This window comes from Pseudomassariella vexata, assembly GCF_002105095.1.
Source record: "Pseudomassariella vexata strain CBS 129021 chromosome Unknown BCR38scaffold_4, whole genome shotgun sequence".
Taxonomy (NCBI): domain Eukaryota; kingdom Fungi; phylum Ascomycota; class Sordariomycetes; order Amphisphaeriales; family Pseudomassariaceae; genus Pseudomassariella; species Pseudomassariella vexata.
In genome coordinates this window covers 812,457-834,332 of record NW_024467959.1, presented here as the reverse complement: position 1 = coordinate 834,332, position 21,876 = coordinate 812,457, and the positions used below count along the sequence as shown (strand labels likewise).

Sequence of the window (21,876 nt, the reverse complement as noted above, 5' to 3'; positions counted from 1 at the left end):
ATGCGCGGTTCAGACTAGCCACGTAGCTTATTTCATATTGTCGGCTGGTGTAGTTGGTCACTTCGCTGGTAGATAAGTCCCGATTTGAGCCTCGCCCACTTGGGTTGGTGACGAGTCGCGGGTTCGAATCCCGCAGCTGACACACAAGGGGGTTTAGTCAACCCTTACGGCGCGCTGCCCACCTTGTTGACTTCGCCTACCTAGCGATAATAGGGAGATTGGTGCAGTTTAGGATTACGAGCATCCTAGCCAGTCGACCGTCAAGCACTACGTCGGCGGAATATAACTCGACAGCCGGTCCAGAATTCGAATCGTTAATCCGGCCCCTTATCGGACCTCGCCTATCCGATAACGCTCGTCGGCGAACCCGTCCCCTCACGATAGAAGGCGCGCAGCACGCCCTCTCGCCGCGATTCTTGCGAGCGTCTAGACCACGTTACGGTCTATCCACTTGAGCGTATGGTTGAGATGTATACGCTCGACGAGAACCCCAATTAGCAGATACTACGACTTGTCGCGACAAAAAAATAGTCGAGCATCTTCTGCACATCAGCAGCATCCCACCCCTGAGGACGAATTTAAGTGCCACATTACCACACTTATCGGTAGTTCAGGCAGGGGTTGTAGCACAGACTTAGGGAGGGACAGGAGGTTTAGTAGTCGTTTGGCTACAAGTTTACCTGTATAACCGCCCGACGCGGCTTAAGGGCCCGCTATATCATCTATAGCCCCTTAAGGGAGTACTTGTAGAGGTACCGAGGGTTAACACCTACGGCGTATTTAATATTATTTTATTTCATATTCTGCAAAGAGAAGACAGTATAGACATGGCAGACGCCGATAAAGTCATCCACAATGCTCCTCCACCGCCCAAGGAAGCGCGACCACCAGGTAAGCCAGCCATATCAAGGATTTCAAGTACCTTCGTTGACTCGAGAAATAGTTCGATGGTATCGGTCAACCTTCTACAACATGACCGTTCTTGGTCTCTGCAATCTTGCTGCACCTGGAATTTGGGGAGCTATGAACTCCCTGGGCGCTGGCGGCTCTGCTTCTCCCCAGTTGGTAAACGCCTCTAATGCTCTGACCTTCTGCCTCATGGTATTCTCTTGTTACTTCTCGAGCGCAATTGTTCACTACATTGGGATCAAGGGGGCGCTTATCTTTGGCACGTAAGATTTTTCACCAGAACCAAGCAGTCGCAGCAATGAATCTAAGAAACAAAGCTAAATAGCTGTTTAGGATGGGATACGCACCTTTTGCTGCTGGTCTTTACACCAACAATCGTTTCGGAACCGAGTGGCTCACCATATTTGGCGCTGCGCTATGCGGCATCTCCGCCGGCGTCTTCTGGATGGCCGAGGCAGCCATCGCAATCGCTTACCCGGAGCCTTGGAACAGGGGTAAAGCCCTTGGGTATTGGCTGACATACCGACTGTCTGGACAGATCCTCGGGGGTGCCATAAACCTGGGTCTGAACGCGGACAATAACGGCGCCGGGAAAGTCTCGTACACTGTATATCTTATCTTCATCGCTATTCAGGCCTCGGGGCCTGTCGTGGCTTTATTCCTCAACAAGCCCTCGCAGGTGGAGCGACAGGATGGCAAGAAGGTAACATTGTCGATTCTTGAGCATCCTTGGAAGGAGATGAAGGTCACAGCGAGAAGTTTTATGCAACCTAAGTTCCTGCTGGTGATACTTTGGATCGGACAGGCTGTGTTTTCCGAGGCCGTGTACTTCACTTACCTTGCCTGTAAGTTGGCACAATTCTCAAGCTGGGAATAAAATTGCTAACAGTTGCTGAAGTGTGGTTTTCCGTCAGAGCGCGGGCTCTTGGTTCCTTCCTCTCTGGTGTCGTCGCCGTCATCGCTGGAAATCTTCTTGGGGTAAGTCGAATCTGGTGCGTAGTTGTAAGGACCAAAGAAGCTAATCATAGCACAGAATTGGCTCGACCGCACCCAGGTTTCGCATAGAATACGCACACGCTCTACTTTCTGGGCCTTGGTCATCACGCAAGGCGCGTGGTGGCTTTGGGCCACGGTACTCGCGACCAAGTTCCGGCAAGCACAGCCGACGTACGACTGGGCCAGCCCAGGCTTCGGTGCGGCTTTCGCCGTGTACATATTCTTGACTGTCGGCTTTCAAGCCAACTATTTGTTCCTGTTAGTTCTGGAATACATGCAACGGTTCTGATAAAAAGTCTAATATCGCCCAACAAAGGTACTTTATCATTACCAACTTGGCAGATCGGGAAGATGAAGTGATTCGGTATGCTGCATTATTGCGGGGCACCGAGTCAGCTTGGCAAGCGGTTGGTTATGGTCTCACCTCCATCACCGTTTTTGCCGAGGTTGGGGCAATCTACATAAACTTTGGGCTTTGGGCTGCTGCGATCTTGCCAGCTTGGCTGGTTGTTCGTAAGTTTGGGTTGGACTCCCAAGTTAAGGGATATGCTGAGGAGGGAATGGATCAAGGTAGCTCCAATGTGACTACGGTGTTCTTGGATAAAGTAGCATAGAAAAGCCAAGCCATATAGGAGACAACCGGTAGGAGCAGGTTTAGGCTAGAGTAGTAGATGTTAGGTATGAAGAGGTCGACGCTAAGCCACACGTGGCTGTGCTGCATATGGTATACTTGAAATAGACGACAACAATGAAATTGTTGACGAAACAACAGTCCCATCAATCTTTTGAAAAGATTCATGCTGCACGTGGGCTTGTGAAAATTCATAAAAATCAAAGATCTAAGCTTTATTTATCTAATTGAGTTTGCGTTGAGACGTGACGCAATACCATGTCAACGGCTGCTATCAAGCGCTAGAGCGCCTGTCGGTTTGCATGGTGCATTGCGTGATTGTGAGATATCTTGCGCAACGCCAGATGAGGGGAGATCACCAACCAAACAAGAAATCGAAGCCCTTGGATATGCGCAACCCCCGCTCCGATGAAGGACGCCGGCCAAGTAGAGGACAAGATAAGCGGCACACTCAAGTAGAGTTGTCAAGTTATACCAGGTCTACTGCAGTGGGATATCGGGCTATCCCATACTATTCCACCCTTAGTGCAACGTTTATCCTGTCGCTACCTTGCAGGCTATCAGCGTGCATGGCATCTAATACGATATTTTCATCCTCCGAGTCGCGTCTTCTCGCAAATCACTTGAAGCTGCTCCGACGGCTTTACTTAGAACAGTGCTCGTTGCATCCCTAAAACTTGTTCATCAGAAGCTTCTCGCTCATTTGGTCGAGAGATACATATTGAAAATGGCAGAAATCAATGGGCGTACTACCAAGAAGAAGAGCCTGGTGCTCAATGCCTTTGTTGAGATGTGTGAGTAGCCTGCCACCTCATCATATGACCGAGCTAACAACTCATCAGGCAGTGGGCATCAGTCGCCAGGCAAGTCTGAAACGTCGAGGTTTCGATCTCTTTTATTACTGACGTCTTAATAGGACTTTGGAGACACCCTGATGACCAGTCATGGCGATTTAACGAAGTCAGTCATTGGGTTCAGCTGGCAAAACTTCTGGAAGAATCCAAGTTCCACGGCATCTTCATTGCAGATGTTCTAGGTAGGTCGCCATTCAGGAGCTCACTCTGATCTGAGTCTAATGACCCACAGGTGGTTACGACGTGTACAGTAGTTCCCTAGACCCGGCCAAGATATCTGGAGCGCAATGGCCAGTCAACGAGCCCCTGGCTGTGATTTCAGCTATGGCTGCTGTGACAAAGAGTTTGGGCTTCGGCGTCACGGTCTCGACCACCTACGAGCAGCCTTATCACCTCGCCAGGAGGCTCTCTACACTTGATCATTTGACTGGTGGAAGGTCAGTTGAGACTATGAATGCAGTTTTGAACTTCTCTAACATGAAGATAGGGTTGGCTGGAATGTAAGCAGATATCGCATATAGTGAGACTTATAGCTGATGATAAGCCCAGATCGTCACCAGTTATCTCGACTCAGCCGCTAAGAACATGGGTCTGACTGAGCAGCCCAAGGTAGTTCAGGTCATTCTATCGAATAAATTATCACCTTCTCACGTGGAAACAGCACGATGACCGCTACGCCCAAGCTGAAGAGTACATGAAGGTCATGTACAAGCTCTTCGAATCCTCCTGGCGCGACGACGCCGTGCAACTAAACCGCAAGACAGGAGTTTACACCCAGCCAGACCTAGTACGCCAAATCAACCACTCTGGTAAATTCTTCAACGTTCCCGGCCCGCACATCTGCCAGCCGAGCCCCCAGAGAACCCCCCTATTACTCCAAGCGGGCACATCCAAGGCCGGCAAACAGTTCGCCGCCCAGCACGCAGAAGCCATCTTCATGTCGGCCCACTCACCAGCCGTGTGCGCCAAGAACATTTCCGAGATCCGTGAATTGGCTAAATCTCAGTATGGGCGCGATGGGTTGAATATCAAGGTGTTGGCGCTAGTAACTCCCATTTTGGGGAGGACGGAGGAGGAGGCACAGGCGAAGTTGAAGGATTACAGACAGTATGCCTCACATGAGGGCGCATTGGTGCTGTTTGGGGGATGGACGGGTATGGATCTTAGTAAGTATGGGGATGAGGAGGAGTTAACGGAAGTCGAGAGCAATGCTGTGCGGTAAGATACTCGCAATGAAGCCAGAGTTCGGGTTATTACTGACAAGACAGATCAACCGTTGAGGGATACGCTAGGTTCTCCCCGGCTACGTCGAAGTGGACGAAGCACACGATTGCCGAACATGTGAGTGTGGGTGGCAATGGACCCATCTTGGTGGGCACTGCAAGCCAAGTTGCCGACGGCTTGGAGATCTGGATTGAGGAAGCAGACGTAGATGGATTCAACTTTGTAAGGCAACAAACTGAGATTTGTTTTAGTGACGGATGGATAATTATGACCTAGGCATACGCGCTGTTCCCGCAATCCTTCAAGGACATTATTGATCTTCTCATCCCAGAGCTTCGCAAACGAGGTCTATTCTGGGATGACTATGCGGTTCTGGAGGGCACGTACAGAGAGAACTTCTACCAGAAACCGGGACAAAAAGGACCGTTGGATGAGCATGTCGCCTCTACCTACCGGTGGAAGGCTGGGGTTTCTGCGCAAGAACATAAAATCCCGGCGTAGTTAAGGTACAGCTGACGGTCTCTGGAATGCTGGAGTCATTGCGATGTATAAGGTGATTGGTTTCTAGTAAGGAATAGCTTATATGTCAACAATACCCTCGCCCTGGTATTATGACCATGTTGCGTTTGCCTGTGTCATAGCAGACTTATTGAGCCGGACTGGCTTCGATATATCAGTATATTATCTGCATCTGCTCTAGTACAGTAGATGATTGTCCCCTTCGCTACTGCTTTCTATTTCTTAAACATTCATCAGTGCACTTTGGCTTGGGCATGGCGTCAACTATTATATTGTTGAAGGAAGGCCAAAGGCTCTGTCCAATCCTCCAGCTATGTATTGGTGCGCATGCAAGGGCCCAAAGGGTCGTCAAATCCATCACCTGGTGGGCTACCTCCAGGGCCATGACAAATAGAGACGGATAACAAGATTCTTCACGAGATCTACTGCCCGGGTAGATAACATTATTATTATTATTATTAAATACGCCGTAGGCTCGAAGCCCCCGGTACCTCTACTAGTACTCCCGTATGTCAAACCGTGCCCTAATGGCTGGACTAAATACATACGCTGCGTCGTCGGTTCGCCCTATTGGCGACTGCGTTGCGTTCACTACCATACTACGTTGGTTCTCAACCTACCAACAAAGTCCCCCCTGAGAAGATCGATGCTATCTGGGCCTTGAAGCTGTCCGACCCGTCCCTAGCAGCCATCTTACAATAGTCCCACTAACTACTGGTTCTCCTGTTGCCGTTGCGAGGTCTCTGCGAGAGTATAGTGGCCGTGGTGCGATGGCGGCCCGTAATCGTTCCCTCGGTCCTTCCAACAGCCCGCAAAAGAGGATTACGTGCTCTGCCGTCTCAGGGGCATCGCCACAGCGGCATAGCGGCGAGTACACGCCAAAAGCCCCTGTCTTGAATAAGAAGGCTGCTAGTCCTATTTTTTCCGTCCTGATCTGGCACAGCGTAGACGCCTCCAGTCGGTTCAGGCCGAAATACTTGCCCCCTTTCGGTATCTGCATCGAAGGGCCCTCCGGTTCCTCAGCGATAGCGCGTCGCTGGCGATCGTGATGCTCTGCTCCGGTGAGCCATCTCTTCCTCCAGTGGTCGAGGAGGGCAGCCGGGACCTCCTTTTCCTCACTCATCCACTCGGAGCCCCGGGCCTCCTTCTCCATAGTGTACCCTGCCGGTCGGAGTAGCTGCGACGCCTGCTTCCTCTTCGCCGGCCTATCCTGCCGGAGTATATGTGACGCTTTAGCGCTCGCGCTGCGAAGCAGATTTCTCTTCCCGCTAAGCCGTAGCCGTTCTTCAAACTTAGCAGCCCGGGCACTAAGATAGAGGTCTAGTGGCGGGATTGCTGCTTCTGCTTCCAGGTGGCGAACCGGCGTCGCTTTGTGGGCACCACAGACTACCCGGAGGCACTCGTTCTGTATCCCCATCAGGCTCTTAGCTGGCCCTGCCGGTTCCTCACTTATAGTATGCCACGCAGTCGCCCCGAAGGCGATCGCGCTACGGATAACCACCGTATATAACAGCCTCGCCCGTATAAGATCGCAGCCCCACGACATATTGACTAGCTTTGTCAGGGCTAGCTTTTGAGTTGCCATTTTTGTTTTAACACGCTCAACATGGGCGTGCCACGTCAGTTTGCGGTCGAACCAGACTCCTAGGAACCTGGCTGAGACTACCGGCGACACTGTGGCGTCCCCAAGGCGAATACTTTGCGGCAAGGGCTCTCGGGCCCTGGTAAAGTGCATTAGCTCACTCTTGTCAGGAGCGAACTCCATCCCGTGCCTCACTGCCCACCGCTGACACGTAGCCCATGCGCTCTCCAACCGGCGGCAGGTCGTGTCTGGATCGGTGCCGACGCTTAGCAGGTTCGTGTCGTCCGCGAACCCGACTACTAAAAGTAGTGGATGCTGCTCCGCTAGCTCCTCGTACAGCGTTGAAATGTATAATATAAACAGTATCGGGGATAGCGGTGACCCCTGGGGGACGCCAGCTCGTAGGGGGATTGGCTCTGACTCCTTGCCATCGAACCGGAGGCGTACCGTTCTATCCTCCACGAAGCTGCGTACCCACTCCTGAACCCACTCCGGGTAGCCTTTCCGGGCTAATATGGAAATCAGCCGTCTGTAATTGACCGTATCGAATGCCCCCTTGATGTCTAGCTGTAGCAGCGAGGCGATGCCCCCGCGTCTCCACGCCGTATAGACCACGTCCTCAACTATACGTATTGCCAGTTCGGTGGACCTCCCAGCGCGGTTACCCATTTGGCCGTTTGGTAGTAGGCCGGCCGCCTCAGCTACTTTGGTGATACGCTGGCTCATCGCCGTCTCTATTACCTTCCCTACCGTGCTAAGCAGGGCAATGGGGCGCCAGCCGCCAGGGGTCTGCTTCTGAGCTGTCGTTTTATTAGGCTTAGGGATAACAACCACCCTCGCTGAGCGGAAGCGCTCCGGGTAGTACCCCAGCCTAAAGCTAGCTGTTGCCAGATCCGCTAGGATCTCCCATAGGGGTTCACCGCAGGCCTTTAGCAGGCCAGTGGGGATCAGGTCGTCGCCGGGAGCCTTCCGAGCAGCCGTTCCTTTGATGATAGACTCGATATCCATTGTGGTCACCTCCCTAGGGACGTTCAGCTCTGGTCTCGTCTGTAATAGGCCGCGATCGAGGTCCGATAGATCTATACACGGGTCTGGGAAGAACCTCTCAGCTAGTAATTTTGCCTTCTCATCATGTGTACGTGCCGTAAGCGTGTCGCCGGCGTCCCTCCGGAGATCTGGCAAACCGTGGGCCTCAGGGGGGGCCCAGCTCCGTAGAATTAAATTAATCAACTTGAATAATAGAAGTACCTTAATAAGTACGAACTATAGCCTTAATACACACGAATTATTATAAACGACTTGAAAATCGAAGAACTATTTTCTCTGTGATACGTGACCCCATGGGGGGTTACCCTATAGCTATAGATAAGATAGATAAGAGCTATAAAAGAGCTCTGCCAGGCCAGAATAGCTGACCTGGCATCCTTTCCCAATACAACAATTCACACCCCATATGCACTCGCATCACTCTGTCTGGTCTTCTTACTACTGTTTTTCTCTTCTGTTATCCACTATACCTCATCTATTAAGAGTAACTCCTGACACTTATTGAATATTTTGTCTGAAAACACCTATTAGAAACCTCTAACCTTGGGTTAATAAGTTCGATACTAGCGACATTAAACGTAATTATAAAAAAATAAAACGCTAACCACATTCATTCCAATAATATGGAGTATACACGTGGTTGCAACTGTGAAGTTAGGGTGCAGAAATACGTCGTGCATCTGTATAAAAGTATACTCACTGTAGCTGATACTCCTCGGATGGCTTAACGAAGTTTACATCGCATCTGAAACGAGCCAACGAGTCAGTGAAGCACCGAATCTTCAAGTCGATTAGAAATAACCCCGCAGTTTCAGCAACTCCCGAACCCGAGACACTCGCTTACTGGCGTTACACCTCGGGTTGTCGGTATTGTAGGCCACGCTCACGTGTTGTCAAAGCTTGCAATTTGGCAATTGCCACCCTTGGGTTTTCTAGATTTTAAACCCTTAAGATTCATCGTCTCTACTTTCTTTGGCTGTCTAGAACATCGGTCATCATGGCATTGCAACAGCTTCAAAAGGCTGCAGTCGTGATAGTGAGTCTGCTGCAAGAAGGTCGTTCCCGAGCCAGACACTTACAAGCCACTAGCGCGAAAACGGCAGCTTCCGCTTCGAAATCCGCCAAACCCCCATCCCCTCCATCCAACCATGGGAAATCCTAGTGAAGCTCTCCGCGACGTCCATCTGCGGGACCGACATCGCTATGGCTGCTGGCTATGTGGGCCCGACGTGCGACATCTTAGGCCACGAGGGCGTCGGCCGGGTTGTGCGCATTGGTTCCGGCGTCGACCCATCAACTGTCAAAGTCGGTGACCGCATAGGCATCGCCTGGCTCCGGGACATCTGCGGTAATTGCCCGTGCTGCGCCGTCCCTGGGGGCGAGGTGCGCTGTGTCGAGCAGCTTAACTCGGGACGGAAACACGATGGGACGCTGCAAGAGTATTGCACTGTGCCGAATCGGTATGTGTTGAAGCTGCCTGATGAGCTAAACATCCCAGACCCTGTCATTGCGCCAATTTTGTGTGCGGGGGTCACGGCTTATAGCGCGTTGAAGGCGGGCGCTGCTGTGCCGGGGGAATGGGCTGCCATTTCTGGCGCTGGTGGGGGAGTGGGGGCGTTGGGGATTCAGTATGCGAAGGCGATGGGATATCGAGTGATTGCTATTGATGTTGGGCCGACCAAGGAGGGGTTCTGTCTCGAGCAGGGGGCAGAGGTTTATTGCGATGCTCTGGATACGAATCTCAAGGATACGGTACGAGGATTCACTTCAGGCGCCATGGCGAAGGCCGTGGTTGTATGTGCTGGATCAGGGGCGGCGTATAGGAGTGCGTTTGACTTGGTCGCCTACTTTGGGACTATTGTTTGTGTGGGCATTCCGCCACCAGATGAACTAATCAGCGCCCATCCGCTGCAGTTGATCGATAATGGGATAAGGTTGATTGGTTCAGCCGTCGGCACGCGGACGGACACTCTAGAGGCGTTGGAGTTTGTTCGCAGGGGCATGGTGAATCCTGCCATTCATCTGAGTACGCTTGATGACTTAAATGATATCTCCGGCAAAGTGGCATCAGTGAGTCACCCCAAACTGACACGATGAAATGAATCTAACAACGATAGACGATTGGCAAATACGTCATTCAATTTGAAAAGTTTTCCGGGGAGCACGAACAGGAGTAGACGTGGTCGGTCGTTTTGCCTGTATCTAAATATACGTGAGTGCTTCGGCATTGTTACTGAATTTTCGTTGAGATCTCATACTGTTCCAGTTATTAGTAAGGATACTAACAACAAGATGATCGCACTTGTCATTCGACGTTATCGAGTAAATAGATTATAGCAAGACAAGCTTACTAAGTCCCTGCCGATGAAACAACAAATCGGTTAACCAATCAACTTTGGCGCCTACATATGTCGCTTTCATGTTGTGTGACTTCAACTGCACTGATCTTCGGTAAGACGGGTCTTGCCGCGCCTTACCGGTTGGGCTGTCTCACCTTGAATTCTGACGGATACTCTCCAATCCAGTCGCACCCCATTCTTTGGGCGCCATGTCAGAACAAATGAGATAAAACGACCAAATGTTGCATGTAGGCCGCGACTACTCTCCGGGTTTCTACTGTCTATGTCGTTCAACCATGCAAAGCCAATTGCTCAGCTCCTTCTGATATGCCAACTGCCAACTACGAGTATGTGTGAAGGACAGGGTGTGGAGCATTCAAGCAGCAAACTACCTACCAATTGGACGACCGAAGGACTATTTCGTCCGGTGTTGCTAAGAAAAGATTGGGCTCGGCTGCGCACAGGAGGGGTTGCCCCAGCTTGCCGGGGCTCTTGCAGACGATTCTCAGTTCTCACTCTCCGATTCCGTCATAACAAGAGAGTTTGATTACTAAGGAAATAATTCTTGCAACTGCATTAAATGCACGGCATGAGACATCCATTTTGAAGCTATACCTGGGCATCCGGTCTCCTGTTGTATACTTACCTTCGCAGGAGATCTCATATTGGTCGAGGTTCTGTCTTGTTATGTCTTGTTATGTCTTCAAGAAAATTCTAGATGTCTCGTCACATGTGGAGAGGTCTATGCTTCATTAGACTTCGGGAGTTTTCGTTCCTGGCGGAGTACTTTGCCATTCCTGCTACTTCGGACGAGTCGATTAGACGTGTAATGTCTCCCCAACTGTGAGTGACAAACAACTGGAACTAGACGCGGCAATCAGAGCAGTTATTCGAGGTTTAACTCATCTTGTCACGCAATTCATAGTGCTCCAAGTTCGTTCGACACGTTGTTTTCTAGGTTGATCTTCTAGTTTCATCAGAGTACATTGACTCCTGCAGGCAATTTAGCGTTGTAGATAGCCCCAGCAAGATCCCCGCTGTTTCAATCAAGATTACGTCGTTGGCAGCTCCTTCCTGCGATTTTTGATTTGCGACCCAACAATTTGGAACCTGGCAGTCGACTTTCCTTCCCCGTGTGAATAGCTACCAACTCCGTGAACCTCGGTCATATCGAACCATGCGCTGTACATAACCATCACTTATCTGTTTTTTGGACATACCTTGCACCCATATACACGTATAACCCCCGGCCGACTTTACCCCGCCCATCATCTCTTAATATCATCCGACCTAGACGATCAACCGACTTGCTCGACGACTGCCATTCGCCATGCCACAACAAGAAGCCTCGCCAGGCAGATTGCTCCTGATATCCAATCGACTTCCCATCACTATCAAACGTCAAGAGGACGGCCAGTATGACTTCTCAATGTCCTCGGGTGGGCTTGTCACCGGCCTCAGCGGTCTCGGCAAGACCACCAGCTTCCTCTGGTACGGGTGGCCAGGACTCGAAGTACCTGACGCCGAGGCTGGTCCAATGACGGAACAATTGAAAAAAGAATATGGCGCGCACCCCGTCTTCATCGACGACGACCTTGCCGACCGACACTACAATGGCTTTGCCAACTCGATCCTCTGGCCGCTGTTCCACTACCACCCCGGTGAGATAACCTTCGACGAAAGCGCTTGGGAGGCATACAAGGAAGTGAACTTGCTATTCGCGAAGACGGTGGTGAAGGATGTGCAGGACGGAGATCTTATTTGGGTGCACGACTACCACCTCATGTTGCTTCCCGAAATGCTACGTAAAGAGTTAGGCGACACCCGAAAGAACATCAAGATCGGGTTCTTCCTGCATACGCCCTTTCCCAGCAGTGAGATCTACCGCATTCTTCCAGTGCGCGAGGCTCTGCTGCATGGTGTGTTGCACTGCGACCTGATTGGCTTCCACACCTACGACTATGCACGCCACTTCCTTAGCTCCTGCTCCCGCATCCTAGAGACGCCGACAACACCCAATGGCGTCGAGTACAATGGAAAATTCGTCACTGTGGGGGCATTTCCCATCGGTATAGACCCCGACAAGTTCGTCGTGGGCCTGAAGAAGCCCAAGGTTCAGGAGCGCATTGCCGCTCTATCGCGGAAGTTCGAAGGCGTCAAGCTCATTGTTGGTGTCGATCGTCTTGATTACATCAAGGGAGTGCCGCAAAAACTTCATGCTCTTGAGGTTTTCCTCACCGAACACCCAGAATGGATTGGCAAGATCGTCTTGGTGCAAGTAGCGGTCCCTTCGCGCCAGGACGTCGAAGAGTACCAGAATCTTCGAGCCGTTGTGAATGAGCTGGTTGGTCGCATCAACGGCAAGTTCGGCACCATCGAGTTTATGCCCATCCACTTCTTACACCAGAGCGTCGCCTTCGACGAGTTGTGCGCGCTTTATGCTGTCTCGGACGTGTGTCTCGTCTCGTCGACCCGAGATGGCATGAATCTTGTGTCGTACGAATACATAGCTACCCAGCATAAGCGCCATGGCGTCATGATCCTTTCCGAGTTCACAGGCGCCGCCCAATCGCTTAACGGCTCTCTCATCGTCAACCCCTGGAACACGGAAGAGCTTGCCAACGCCATCCATGATGCCGTCACCATGTCCCCGGAGATGCGCGAGGCAAACTTCCGCAAGCTGGAGCGATATGTGTTCAAGTACACCAGTGCTTGGTGGGGCCAGAGCTTCGTCACGGAAATGACCAAGGTCTGCGCCGACCAGGGCGAGAAGCACAGCATGATTACTAAGATTGGCAATCATGCCATCGAAGGTGTCAAGGCCGCTATCGGTGCTTCCGGCCGAGCCGAAGGAGATGGCTCAAAGTAGGACTGTGGCAGCTCACGAGACGGCAAGGACAGAGCCAAGAACGAGGAAAGAGCGGAAGAGGGACCGACGAGCAGATGGAAAAGAGCGATGGCGACGGCCATGGACCGAGACAATCAAAGGGTCCCGCTATCCCGAGTAGTGGATCGTCGGTCTGTTTCACGTTATAGAAACCTGCATTCTCGAACCGCGCGCGGGACGGAGGAGTCTCAGTGGCTTTGAAAGCATTTGCATTGACACCAGGATGAGAAGGACATCATTGCATCAGGTGCGAGAGGCGAGTAATGCATGTGTATACATGCATGAGATAATACGTACGATAACGATCAAAGGGATGAGAGGGACAACACATATTTAACCTTGCCGGGTAGACTGGGCATCAGTTTACTCGGCCGCTACCTTTGGGTACGTAGGCTTTTTGACCTTACATAGTTTATCCATACCTGATACTGCCGAATCTGCTTCTAGAAGTCCTCCCTGCACGCGTGTTAAAATAGACCGGCAAGCTAGGCATGCAGGGGCCATGATAAACAGCGCAACCCAGCTGACTAAGTCATTCCTGTCTATTACACTAGAATACGGTACTATCCTATATTATTCCACCCTTGGTATGCCGTTTATTAACCCTCCATTCACCATTGCGCGCCTAGAGCTTGTCTCGTGTCCAGCTTCATCCAAAACATATCAGACAACGTATATAAATAGCTCTATGCTACATGATTATCACTGAGGGGCCCGCTGCAGTGTCTCTCGAGCAGAAGCTTAAGCCTTGGGTCGTGGGTGCTCAACAGGTGTACAGACACTAGTGCATTTTCAACCCAGTTTTCAATCTTGCCGTGGTCCAAATCCCTTCGCTTCGTCACTCGCTTCCGTGTCAGGATTGACGCAACGCTCTCCCAGACCATGATGTCTGCCGACTTCGCACTTAATTTCGATCCTGTGCCTTTGCCCGCTTGGTCTTGGAACCCGAGTAGGAAGATAAGGTAGACGTCCCGACGCCCTCCAGGCATTTTCTTTGTAGCTTTCGTGCTGGGTTGGAATTATGAACCTAGTTCGGTCGAAGTCGCTCCCGAGGTGCTCCATGGCGTTGCCCCCCGGGTGATGGCACAAGCATAGAGCTCGTATCTGATCTTACTGTCAAGTTGCGGTTGACAGAGATCACCGCCGGTGGTGGATCAATCGTCAGCAGTTTCTGCATAGCGATGGTGCTGTTTTAACAAAACGTTAAAGTCTCATCAATATATTTGCTTAGAGCTAGCTCCATTTCGGGATACTCTGGCATATTACTCGCAACTTCCCGTGCGTTCTTGCGCTTCTGTGAAGCCATGTTCAGCTAGCAATCTTCCCCTGCTTTGCTCTGAGTTTGTAGAAAACATTCTTGCTAGGATCGGAGGCTTGCTCTCTACAGCCTTTTCCACCTGTGGGCCGTAATTATCGGTTTGGTCAAGCAGAATCTTTGGCCATGAGTTATTTTGAGTTTCGATGGACTCTGCTCCAATCCCGATGGGCTTTTACGTTCGAGATCTTGGCTCGAGAGGCTTCGTCGTAAAACGAACGACTTGTCGTTAATGTTCAGAGCCTTAGTATATATAACCTACTCTGTTAGCTATGCCAATTTTAATACGATGATTCGTCCCTGATCGTTATCACGAATGACTCGGACACTGTCATCGTCGCCCAACTCGTTTACCCTGGTTTGAGGATCGGTCTCGGGAATCTCGTGCAAGAGAAGGTGCAGCGAGGTTACTTTATCATTCTGTAGCATCTTCGTAGATATCAGCTTACTAATTCTAAAGTTACAAAGCTTATAGACACTATAAGAGATATTTTAGACCAATAAATTAACTGAACCGTTTCATTAGGTAAAATAGTAGTCTTTTCTGAAAAGTGCATTGATTAACATGTGAATTGATGAACCGCATAATTCTCAGTATGCTAATATCCTTCAATCCTTACTCTGATTTTGAGTTCATTGAGTATAGCTTTTGCAAGCAGTTGTCGTCTGATAGTGGAAATGTAAGCCGTACGCAGACTTATCGAGGGTCACTGTACTAACCTTAACTGGACGTCTCCTGCCATTTGCCAAGTATTACAATACCACTGCGCAAATTGTCATCATTGATTCTGAAAATCAGAATTTATTGTCCTTAGGTGCCATTTAATTGAGTAGAATTTACATCAAATTGACAACAGAAAAAACCCCAGAGCTACGACAAGCCAAGACAAGCGATTGTGTCTAAGCCAAACAAACGACTGTCCAGTCTCATTCTGTCCTGCATTGCCACCTCCACCAGCAACCATTCACGAATTACTCCATGCTTTGTCCTGAACGCCGGGGAATCACATCCTGGTAGCAGACGCCTAGAATTGAATCTAGAAGCCTACTGCCATGAGAACCAAAATCAAGCCTCTGCAGTGCTGCATGTCTGCCCTTCTAGGCCGTGATCTCGTAAATTGAAAGGACCATCTCCTTGAATCTCCGTTTAGTATGGCGAGTTGACCACATCATCCTTGCCAAGCTTGTACCGGCCGCTCTCCCGCGTGCCTACGCGGCCTGAACTGCGTCGAGGCGTGCTTAGGCGGGCAGCAACCCCAGCAATACTTTCCCTGGTCGGCCGCTTCATCTGACCCTTGCTGACCATGCTGACCTCGTTTGGCAGTGCCAAAATGACATTCTCATCGGTACCAAACTTGAAGTCATCGGCCTTCACATCGTCGGCATACCGCTTGATGATATACGGTGCTTTCGCACCACGCAAGATCTTCTTCAAGCTCCAGTCGACAACATACGGACCCGTAGCCGAGATGATGGACGTCTCCTCACTCTGTTGACTGATATTGAAGCGGGCGGGTGTGAGAGAGACTGGCTTCCCCGTCTCGTAAGAAAATTGGGCTACGTGCTCGGGTGTCAGCGCCAGACGACGTGGTTGCGGCTTGGCGTCGGCTGCGAAAGATCTCTCGAATCCGAGTTTGCCCTCGTTCTTGCCGGATTTCTGTTGCGCATCAATGAGGAGGAGGTATGTGCGGCACGTGGCTAGGACCCAGCGACCGTCGGCCGATACGTCGAGACCAATGATGGGCTCGCCAAGGGCAGGAATGTGGGTCTTCGCGTTGATACCAAGACGGTCGAAGAGGCGAATATCACCCTTGTTGGATGCGACAGCCACGTAACCCTTCTCGGTGGTCGAAATAGCACTGAAGTCGTTCTTGGAAGCGTACTGCTTCAATTGCGTATCGACGAGCTTGTTGCCAGACAATCGAGGATCAACGCGGAAGAGCGAATTGTGGCTGATTCCGAGGAAGGTCGGCTCATGGGTCATCTGAGCGAACTTGTTCTCGGGCGCGAAGCTGACGACCGGGATATCGTCGTGCACATTCCACTCGTCAACCACCTTGCCGTACTCAAGATCCATACGATACAGCTTGTTGGGATCAGTATCATTCTGCAAAACCAGATTTCGATCCTCATTGTGCAGCATAACTTTCTTGGGGCTGAACAGTTTACCCTGGGGGGTCTCGACTTTGGCGATGTTGGTGGAGAACTCGAGATGATTGTTCGGTGTGTGCTTGAAGACACCAATCTTAGATCCACGGACAACAAACGACCGATCATGCTTATAGCCAACAGCAATCGATTTGTTGACTGCACCATCGCCAGGTTGGGTTTCAAAGTCATCTTGCTCCTCGTCGCTGTCGTAATGTTCGCTTTGGGGGGCGTCATCGTGGTCCTCTTCGGCGTCCTCATACTCGGCTTCTTCTTCTTCTGCTTCTTCTTCCTCATCCTCCTCGTCCTCCTGGTCCTCGGGCACATCGTCCATTTTCAGATCCTCAAATGCTTCGAGGACATATTCCCGCTCCTTGTCCTTGACCTTTGTCCACTTGACCTCGTTCAGCTGCTCCCAGAGCGCGCGCATCAAGCCTTCCTGGAACCGTTCCAAGGTGGGCTGGTCCTTGAAACGCAGCAGCCACGAGTAGGCAGAGCCATCTTCAGTAAACTGGTTGAAGATGAAGGAAAGAAATTCGAAGTTGAAGACCGGGTTGATGTCGGCAATGACGGGAATGCCAAGCCACTCTCGGTCTTTGCTGGCGACATGCAACCAGTAGTGCCAATTGCCAATATCGGAGACTTGTGCCGTGACCGAAGAGTCTTGGAGCACAAATGCGCCTGAAGGGAAGTCGAAGAAATGCAGTTCTCCAAGTTCCATGGACAAAATCTCTTGGGGTTCAGGTTGTTCCGAGGCTTTTGGAGGACCCATATCTTTAGTAGGAGCCTTGACCTCCCTCTCCTGCTTCTGCGCTGGAGTGCTCTTGGGCTTCATCTGTGCTGCTGGAGCCCTTGGAGGGGTTGAAACAGGCCCTCGCTTCGCACTCATATTGGCGGCGTTCTTGGAGAACATTTCGTCGGAGCCGTCGATGGACCGGGCAAGAGTTGGGCTGTGAATCGGACTTGCGTCGGGGATGGGTTGTTCGTCGTCGAATTCGAACTGTTGAAGATCAGCCTCGGAGGCTGTGGTGTGTGGCTTGCGATATTTGCGCTCGTACTGGCACTGTTTGGCGATGCGCTCGAAGGCTTCAACGCTCATAGACTGGACTCGGGAATCGCAGACGAATTCGTAAACGTCGCCAACGTCGCCACTCAAATCTCGCCACGCAAGTATTTGTTGAGAATTTTCTCTGCTCTCGACTCGGAAGTGCAGGGATTCGTCTAGAAGGAACGTCTTCTCGTCGCGCTCGACGGCAAGAGCATCGATTTCGGCGTCCTCACCTTCCTCCTCGGCCAACAACTCAGCCTCACCTTCCTCGTAAACTCGCTGAACAACCAGTTGATATTGGAAGTCCTGACCGGTCCGTCGAATTCGGGCAGTCGCGTCCTTGAAGATGAGTTCGGAGTAGCCTTTTGGCGAGAGGGGTCGGACGAGGTAAAGCTGTCCTTGGGGCAGTTCTATCACAGACTCCTGGCTGTTGTTGCCAAAAATAAGCTTGCCGACTGTGAAACACCTTGTTAGCAAGGGTCATCCGAAAGCGGGTTACCCAGTGATGTCAGCCGTGATGGTCTCTGTGTTGGCGCTTCGGTGCTTGCATAGCGTCCAGGGCAGGCAAGCTTCATGGCATCAAGGGTGAAGGGCATGCTGACTTACCATTTTTTAGGACAAACATATTGTCGGAGTGATGGGCGCTGGCAAATCTTGACGAGGGTTGCGGCGGTGAGTTGGGATTCGGTATTGAAGCTGCCCTCTCAAAGGATTACCCCAGAAGTGGTTCCGCATGCAGAAGAGAGACAGCTAACCCACGACGCGGTCGACGCCACAGTCTGTATCTTGCTAGAGGGAAGTTCAGCCGAGGGAATGCGTCAAAACCTGGGATCACAATCACATTTCCATCCAATCTTTAAGGTTGATCCAGATGGTGGGGTGAGATGTGGCGAATATCAAATATGTGGCAGTGCATAGCATAGCTCAACGCCACAGCGGGGTATCGGACGTTGGTTGTAAAATGTGACATCCAACAACCTGAACAAGACAATCTCTGGACCAACCGCAATCAAGGTGATTGCGATTTGTAACCCTCTTCTTATCATGGACAGGAATATTAAACGTTGGCCGCCTTTGGCGATAAGTCTGACCTTCTTGCATGGGGTTCGCGCTTTAATGAAATGACGTCAGTTGCAATGCTTGGGCGAGCAACTTTAAAGTGACACTGTGATGACAGAATTTCCTCGAGATATGCTGTCTGCTTGATAGCGCACCTAGGATATCCCGCTATTCCAATATTGCAAGCTATCATAATGTAAGGAGGAACTGGAGTACCGGATTATTCCATGTTATTCTACCATAGGTATGCAGTTTGTTACATCGCCTACTAACGTACGGCGCAGCATACCCGAGCTGCTCTCCTAAAACAGAAGATTTTGTTAGATATTCACGTATCTTGCAGTATGACCGTGATATGACGGTTATATGAAAAGAATAATTTGGTGTTTAAGGTTAGGTCACCGTTTTTTCCATGCTCGATTCCCTCTATCTGTTCTGTTGGCTGTGTGCATTGCCTTTAAGTAATCTGAAGGGTCCAGCCTTACTAGGCTACCTCTATCCCGCCTTTATCCTGAAGCACAAAGCGCTTTTATTCTAAGCATAAAGCGCCTTTCAACCTTAGGAATCACTGTGGTGCTCAATCCCACATTTAATATCAAACAACAGTCTAGACAAAGCTAGAACTAACGATATGGTGCTTCTATGCTCCAATACCATGTGACCCGTCATTTTTGACAGATTTCGTTGACTTGAACATACCACTTGTAAAAGTAAAAGTGCTTGCCGACTATATAGAATCGAGTAACTATTAAAAATGTTTCACTACTTCGGGGGATACTAGCAGGATATCGGAATCACAACTAAGCATCCTCACTTCAATATTCTATCATCCATGTACATCCAAAATCAAGAAATTATGGCATGTTGTGCCTCTGTTACAGTCATGCGCATTTTTATTTTCGGGTAGATAAGCAAAATTCCATCTATTTATACTGAGAGATACGTATAGTCTTCAGAACCAGTAGAGAACCAGTTTCTACGCCGCGGCTTTGTTGTGACTGCTTCAAATTTCCAAGAATACCGGGCTGTAACTATATCTGATCTCTGTTCCAGTATTCCTCAACCTTCGCCGTGAAGGGGTCATCAACTGCATCATCATTATCATCCAATTTTGGCTCCCTGTCCTCCTCTCCAAATACCGGTCCTTTCCGTTCTCCCTCAAATGGCTTCCGTCCATACACGACGTAACTGGGGGCAAGTCATAAGCAAAAACTCGTAATAGCTAGGCCAAAACTTACAAGGAGATGAAGGCTCTGATTCGTTGGTCTGGAATTTCTCTTTTGGCTTCAGAAGTCAATTTCTCAACTTCTTCTGGGGATAAACCAGCACCGCGTAATAATTTCCAGCCGACAGGTCGGACAGCTTCGGAAAAGTTGATTTGCTGGTAGCGCCCGACCATGTTGAGGTTTCGGCCTCTTGGCCAAGGGTTGAGTGGCCACATGAGCTTCTTTTCTTCGACATCCACAACTGCATCAAACATGTCAGTTATTGAGTTCAGGCTATTTATCCCGCTTTGAAGTTTGGTTCGGGTTTGGGATACATTTTGCCACAAAGGAATGCTCGTGTTACTACTTACATCCAGTCTCAATGAGCCATCGTTTGTAGTGTTTGACCACGTCTATATCTCGTCCAAGCGCCTTTGCTCCCTCTTGGATAAGTTTAGACCACCTCTGCAGACTGGTACCTGAAGACAGTTAGCTCATCGAACCAATACTCGATAATAAACACTACAGGTACTCGCCTTTCAGACAGCCATTGAGACCCTGGATTGTGGGACACCCGTCGTGGTACTCGATCCAGCCCCCGGGGTTAAGATTCTGGAAGGCATGCCTCATAACCATTTTGGGGTTATCAAAGCAAGAGAACACAGCGCGAAGATGGACGTAATCGAACTTGTGGCTGTAGAGCCATTCTTCTTCCGAGTCCTCCTTTTCGAATGTGCAGTTAGCGGGAGCGTTTTCCGGTTGGATCTTGCTTAGATCCGTCCCAACTACCTGCGAGCTCGGGTTTTGGTTGGCTGATCGATGAAATTTACACGTTAACCTCAATGAACGGAGCCTATCTTGGATAAGCGCATGGGTCTGATTAAGATACTAACCGAATTCTATCGCCCATATTCCAGTGCCTGTGGCGACATCCATAACGTATTTAGGAGCTTTGGTCATGGGAGCCCAAGTCAACTTTCCGTCTAAGAGCAACGTGATAGATGTGTGTTGGAAGTCCAAACGGTCTTGTTCCGCCTTGAATACTACTCAGTAAGTTGACCGTTAGGGGTTGAGTGGGACCTTACTGCGTCGTTCGGGAAGAAATACTTCCCCTCTTTATACCCATGGTACAATCTCCCAGATTCTCCGATGACTGAGTCCGGCTCTGCGACCGATGCCCCTGTTGGAGTTCTATTGACCAACTCATCGGCCAAGTAGGTGAAATCATGGTAGACGGCCGGCGCATTCACATTGATCTCGGACAACAAGGTGGACGGAAGAGTTGTGGAATGAGATGGGAAACCCTTCTGCGGCGGAGGTATTCGGGAGCCGTGCATAGTGATATGCTCTTCTGTGTATGGCGCCGCTGTCCAGCCCAGATCCTCCATGTACGGAGCACGACCCTGAGGGGCGGGACACTGGGTGTATTGTTGTTGTGAGCGTCCTTGGGCATATGAACCCCAAGCCGTGTTGTTAGATTGCGGAAATTGTCGTTGTTCTGGATGCGAGTTTGGCACCCAGCCTGTACGTTCATGCTGGGGTAAGAATTGGTTGTACTGTTGGTGGAAACCTGTGCCCGTGCCACTCTCCCGGGGCTCATTATCGCTTTTTAGGAACTGATTCTGAATTGGCTGCATCGCGAGACTGGGTCCTAGCCTAACTTCAGATTGTTCGCTGTATAGAAAATGTGCCTGTTGGGCCTGTGGCACTGCAGCGGTATTTGGCTTTGTGGCCTGGCTGCCGTGATAGGAAGCCTGCGTATCTCCTGACATGTCCACATGATGAAAGATAATACAGATTTGGCAGCCGGACAACGAGAGCCTAAGGGATATATTTTTGTGGCTTCTGAGCCTTTTGCAAGCTGTTGGGCGGCCCAGTTCTACTTGTCATTTAGTTTAACCGCCAACTGCCTACAACCCTGGTCGGACTCTGCAGTAGCACTCACCCGGGTTCAGTACCCCGATCGCAGCGTGGTGTTAGTAGTCCTGTTGTGAAACGTCGGGGTACGTCGGCACATATGTCAAAACTGAGAAAATTGTCTGGGCGTTGGACGTGATGGTAGTATCGTCAGATCTCATAACTACCAATATGATCATATTCTGCAACGAGTGGA

General features: G+C 50.4%; 6 protein-coding genes and 1 non-coding gene across 7 annotated transcripts; 5 read left to right on the top strand and 2 right to left on the bottom strand.

Moving 5' to 3' along the window:
- The first annotated feature begins 39 nt into the window (after positions 1-39).
- On the top strand, positions 40-142 carry BCR38DRAFT_t138. The gene has a single exon. It is a non-coding gene; the product is annotated as a tRNA-Thr (tRNA).
- Positions 143-722: 580 nt separating this feature from the next.
- Positions 723-2,519, top strand: BCR38DRAFT_387592 (major facilitator superfamily transporter; the record flags this gene model as incomplete). The annotated part of the gene is made up of 6 exons (XM_040857514.1): positions 723-891; positions 944-1,172; positions 1,243-1,754; positions 1,808-1,887; positions 1,943-2,163; positions 2,222-2,519. Exons 1-6 carry the CDS (start codon positions 828-830, stop codon positions 2,517-2,519), a joined length of 1,404 nt encoding a protein of 467 aa, XP_040717813.1. The 5' UTR covers positions 723-827.
- Positions 2,520-3,263: 744 nt separating this feature from the next.
- BCR38DRAFT_456026 (dibenzothiophene desulfurization enzyme A) lies at positions 3,264-5,115 on the top strand (the record flags this gene model as incomplete). The annotated part of the gene is made up of 8 exons (XM_040861864.1): positions 3,264-3,330; positions 3,379-3,399; positions 3,453-3,572; positions 3,623-3,831; positions 3,940-3,999; positions 4,052-4,608; positions 4,659-4,836; positions 4,891-5,115. 8 exons carry the CDS (start codon positions 3,264-3,266, stop codon positions 5,113-5,115), a joined length of 1,437 nt encoding a protein of 478 aa, XP_040717812.1.
- A 3,599-nt stretch (positions 5,116-8,714) lies between these two features.
- BCR38DRAFT_472659 (alcohol dehydrogenase) lies at positions 8,715-10,105 on the top strand. The gene is made up of 3 exons (XM_040862921.1): positions 8,715-8,798; positions 8,852-9,832; positions 9,880-10,105. The coding sequence occupies exons 1-3, from the start codon at positions 8,760-8,762 to the stop codon at positions 9,937-9,939; spliced, it is 1,080 nt and encodes a 359-aa protein (XP_040717811.1). The 5' UTR covers positions 8,715-8,759; the 3' UTR covers positions 9,940-10,105.
- Positions 10,106-11,431: 1,326 nt separating this feature from the next.
- BCR38DRAFT_456024 (trehalose-6-phosphate synthase) lies at positions 11,432-13,773 on the top strand (the record flags this gene model as incomplete). Its single annotated transcript, XM_040861863.1, has 2 exons — positions 11,432-12,916; positions 13,699-13,773. 2 exons carry the CDS (start codon positions 11,432-11,434, stop codon positions 13,771-13,773), a joined length of 1,560 nt encoding a protein of 519 aa, XP_040717810.1.
- Positions 13,774-15,091: 1,318 nt separating this feature from the next.
- BCR38DRAFT_387582 (vacuolar import and degradation protein) lies at positions 15,092-18,361 on the bottom strand. Its single transcript, XM_040857513.1, has 2 exons — positions 18,106-18,361; positions 15,092-17,954 (listed from the first exon to the last, which is right to left on the bottom strand). Exons 1-2 carry the CDS (start codon positions 18,122-18,124, stop codon positions 15,451-15,453), a joined length of 2,523 nt encoding a protein of 840 aa, XP_040717809.1. The 5' UTR covers positions 18,125-18,361; the 3' UTR covers positions 15,092-15,450.
- A 1,228-nt stretch (positions 18,362-19,589) lies between these two features.
- Positions 19,590-21,100, bottom strand: BCR38DRAFT_337950 (S-adenosyl-L-methionine-dependent methyltransferase; the record flags this gene model as incomplete). Its single annotated transcript, XM_040855574.1, has 6 exons — positions 19,590-19,746; positions 19,797-20,025; positions 20,135-20,235; positions 20,290-20,575; positions 20,657-20,798; positions 20,849-21,100. The coding sequence occupies 6 exons, from the start codon at positions 21,098-21,100 to the stop codon at positions 19,590-19,592; spliced, it is 1,167 nt and encodes a 388-aa protein (XP_040717808.1).
- Between the last annotated feature and the right edge of the window lie 776 nt (positions 21,101-21,876).

What these genes read in the sequence shown, in the direction of transcription:
- BCR38DRAFT_472659 (XM_040862921.1), top strand. Translation starts at nt 8,760, where the DNA reads ATGGCATTGCAACAGCTTCAAAAGGCTGCAGTCGTGATA. An exon ending in AAAAGGCTGCAGTCGTGATA is followed by an intron (nt 8,799 to 8,851) that starts GTGAGTCTGCTG and finishes ACAAGCCACTAG; the next exon opens with CGCGAAAACGGCAGCTTCCG. An exon ending in TCTCCGGCAAAGTGGCATCA is followed by an intron (nt 9,833 to 9,879) that starts GTGAGTCACCCC and finishes TAACAACGATAG; the next exon opens with ACGATTGGCAAATACGTCAT.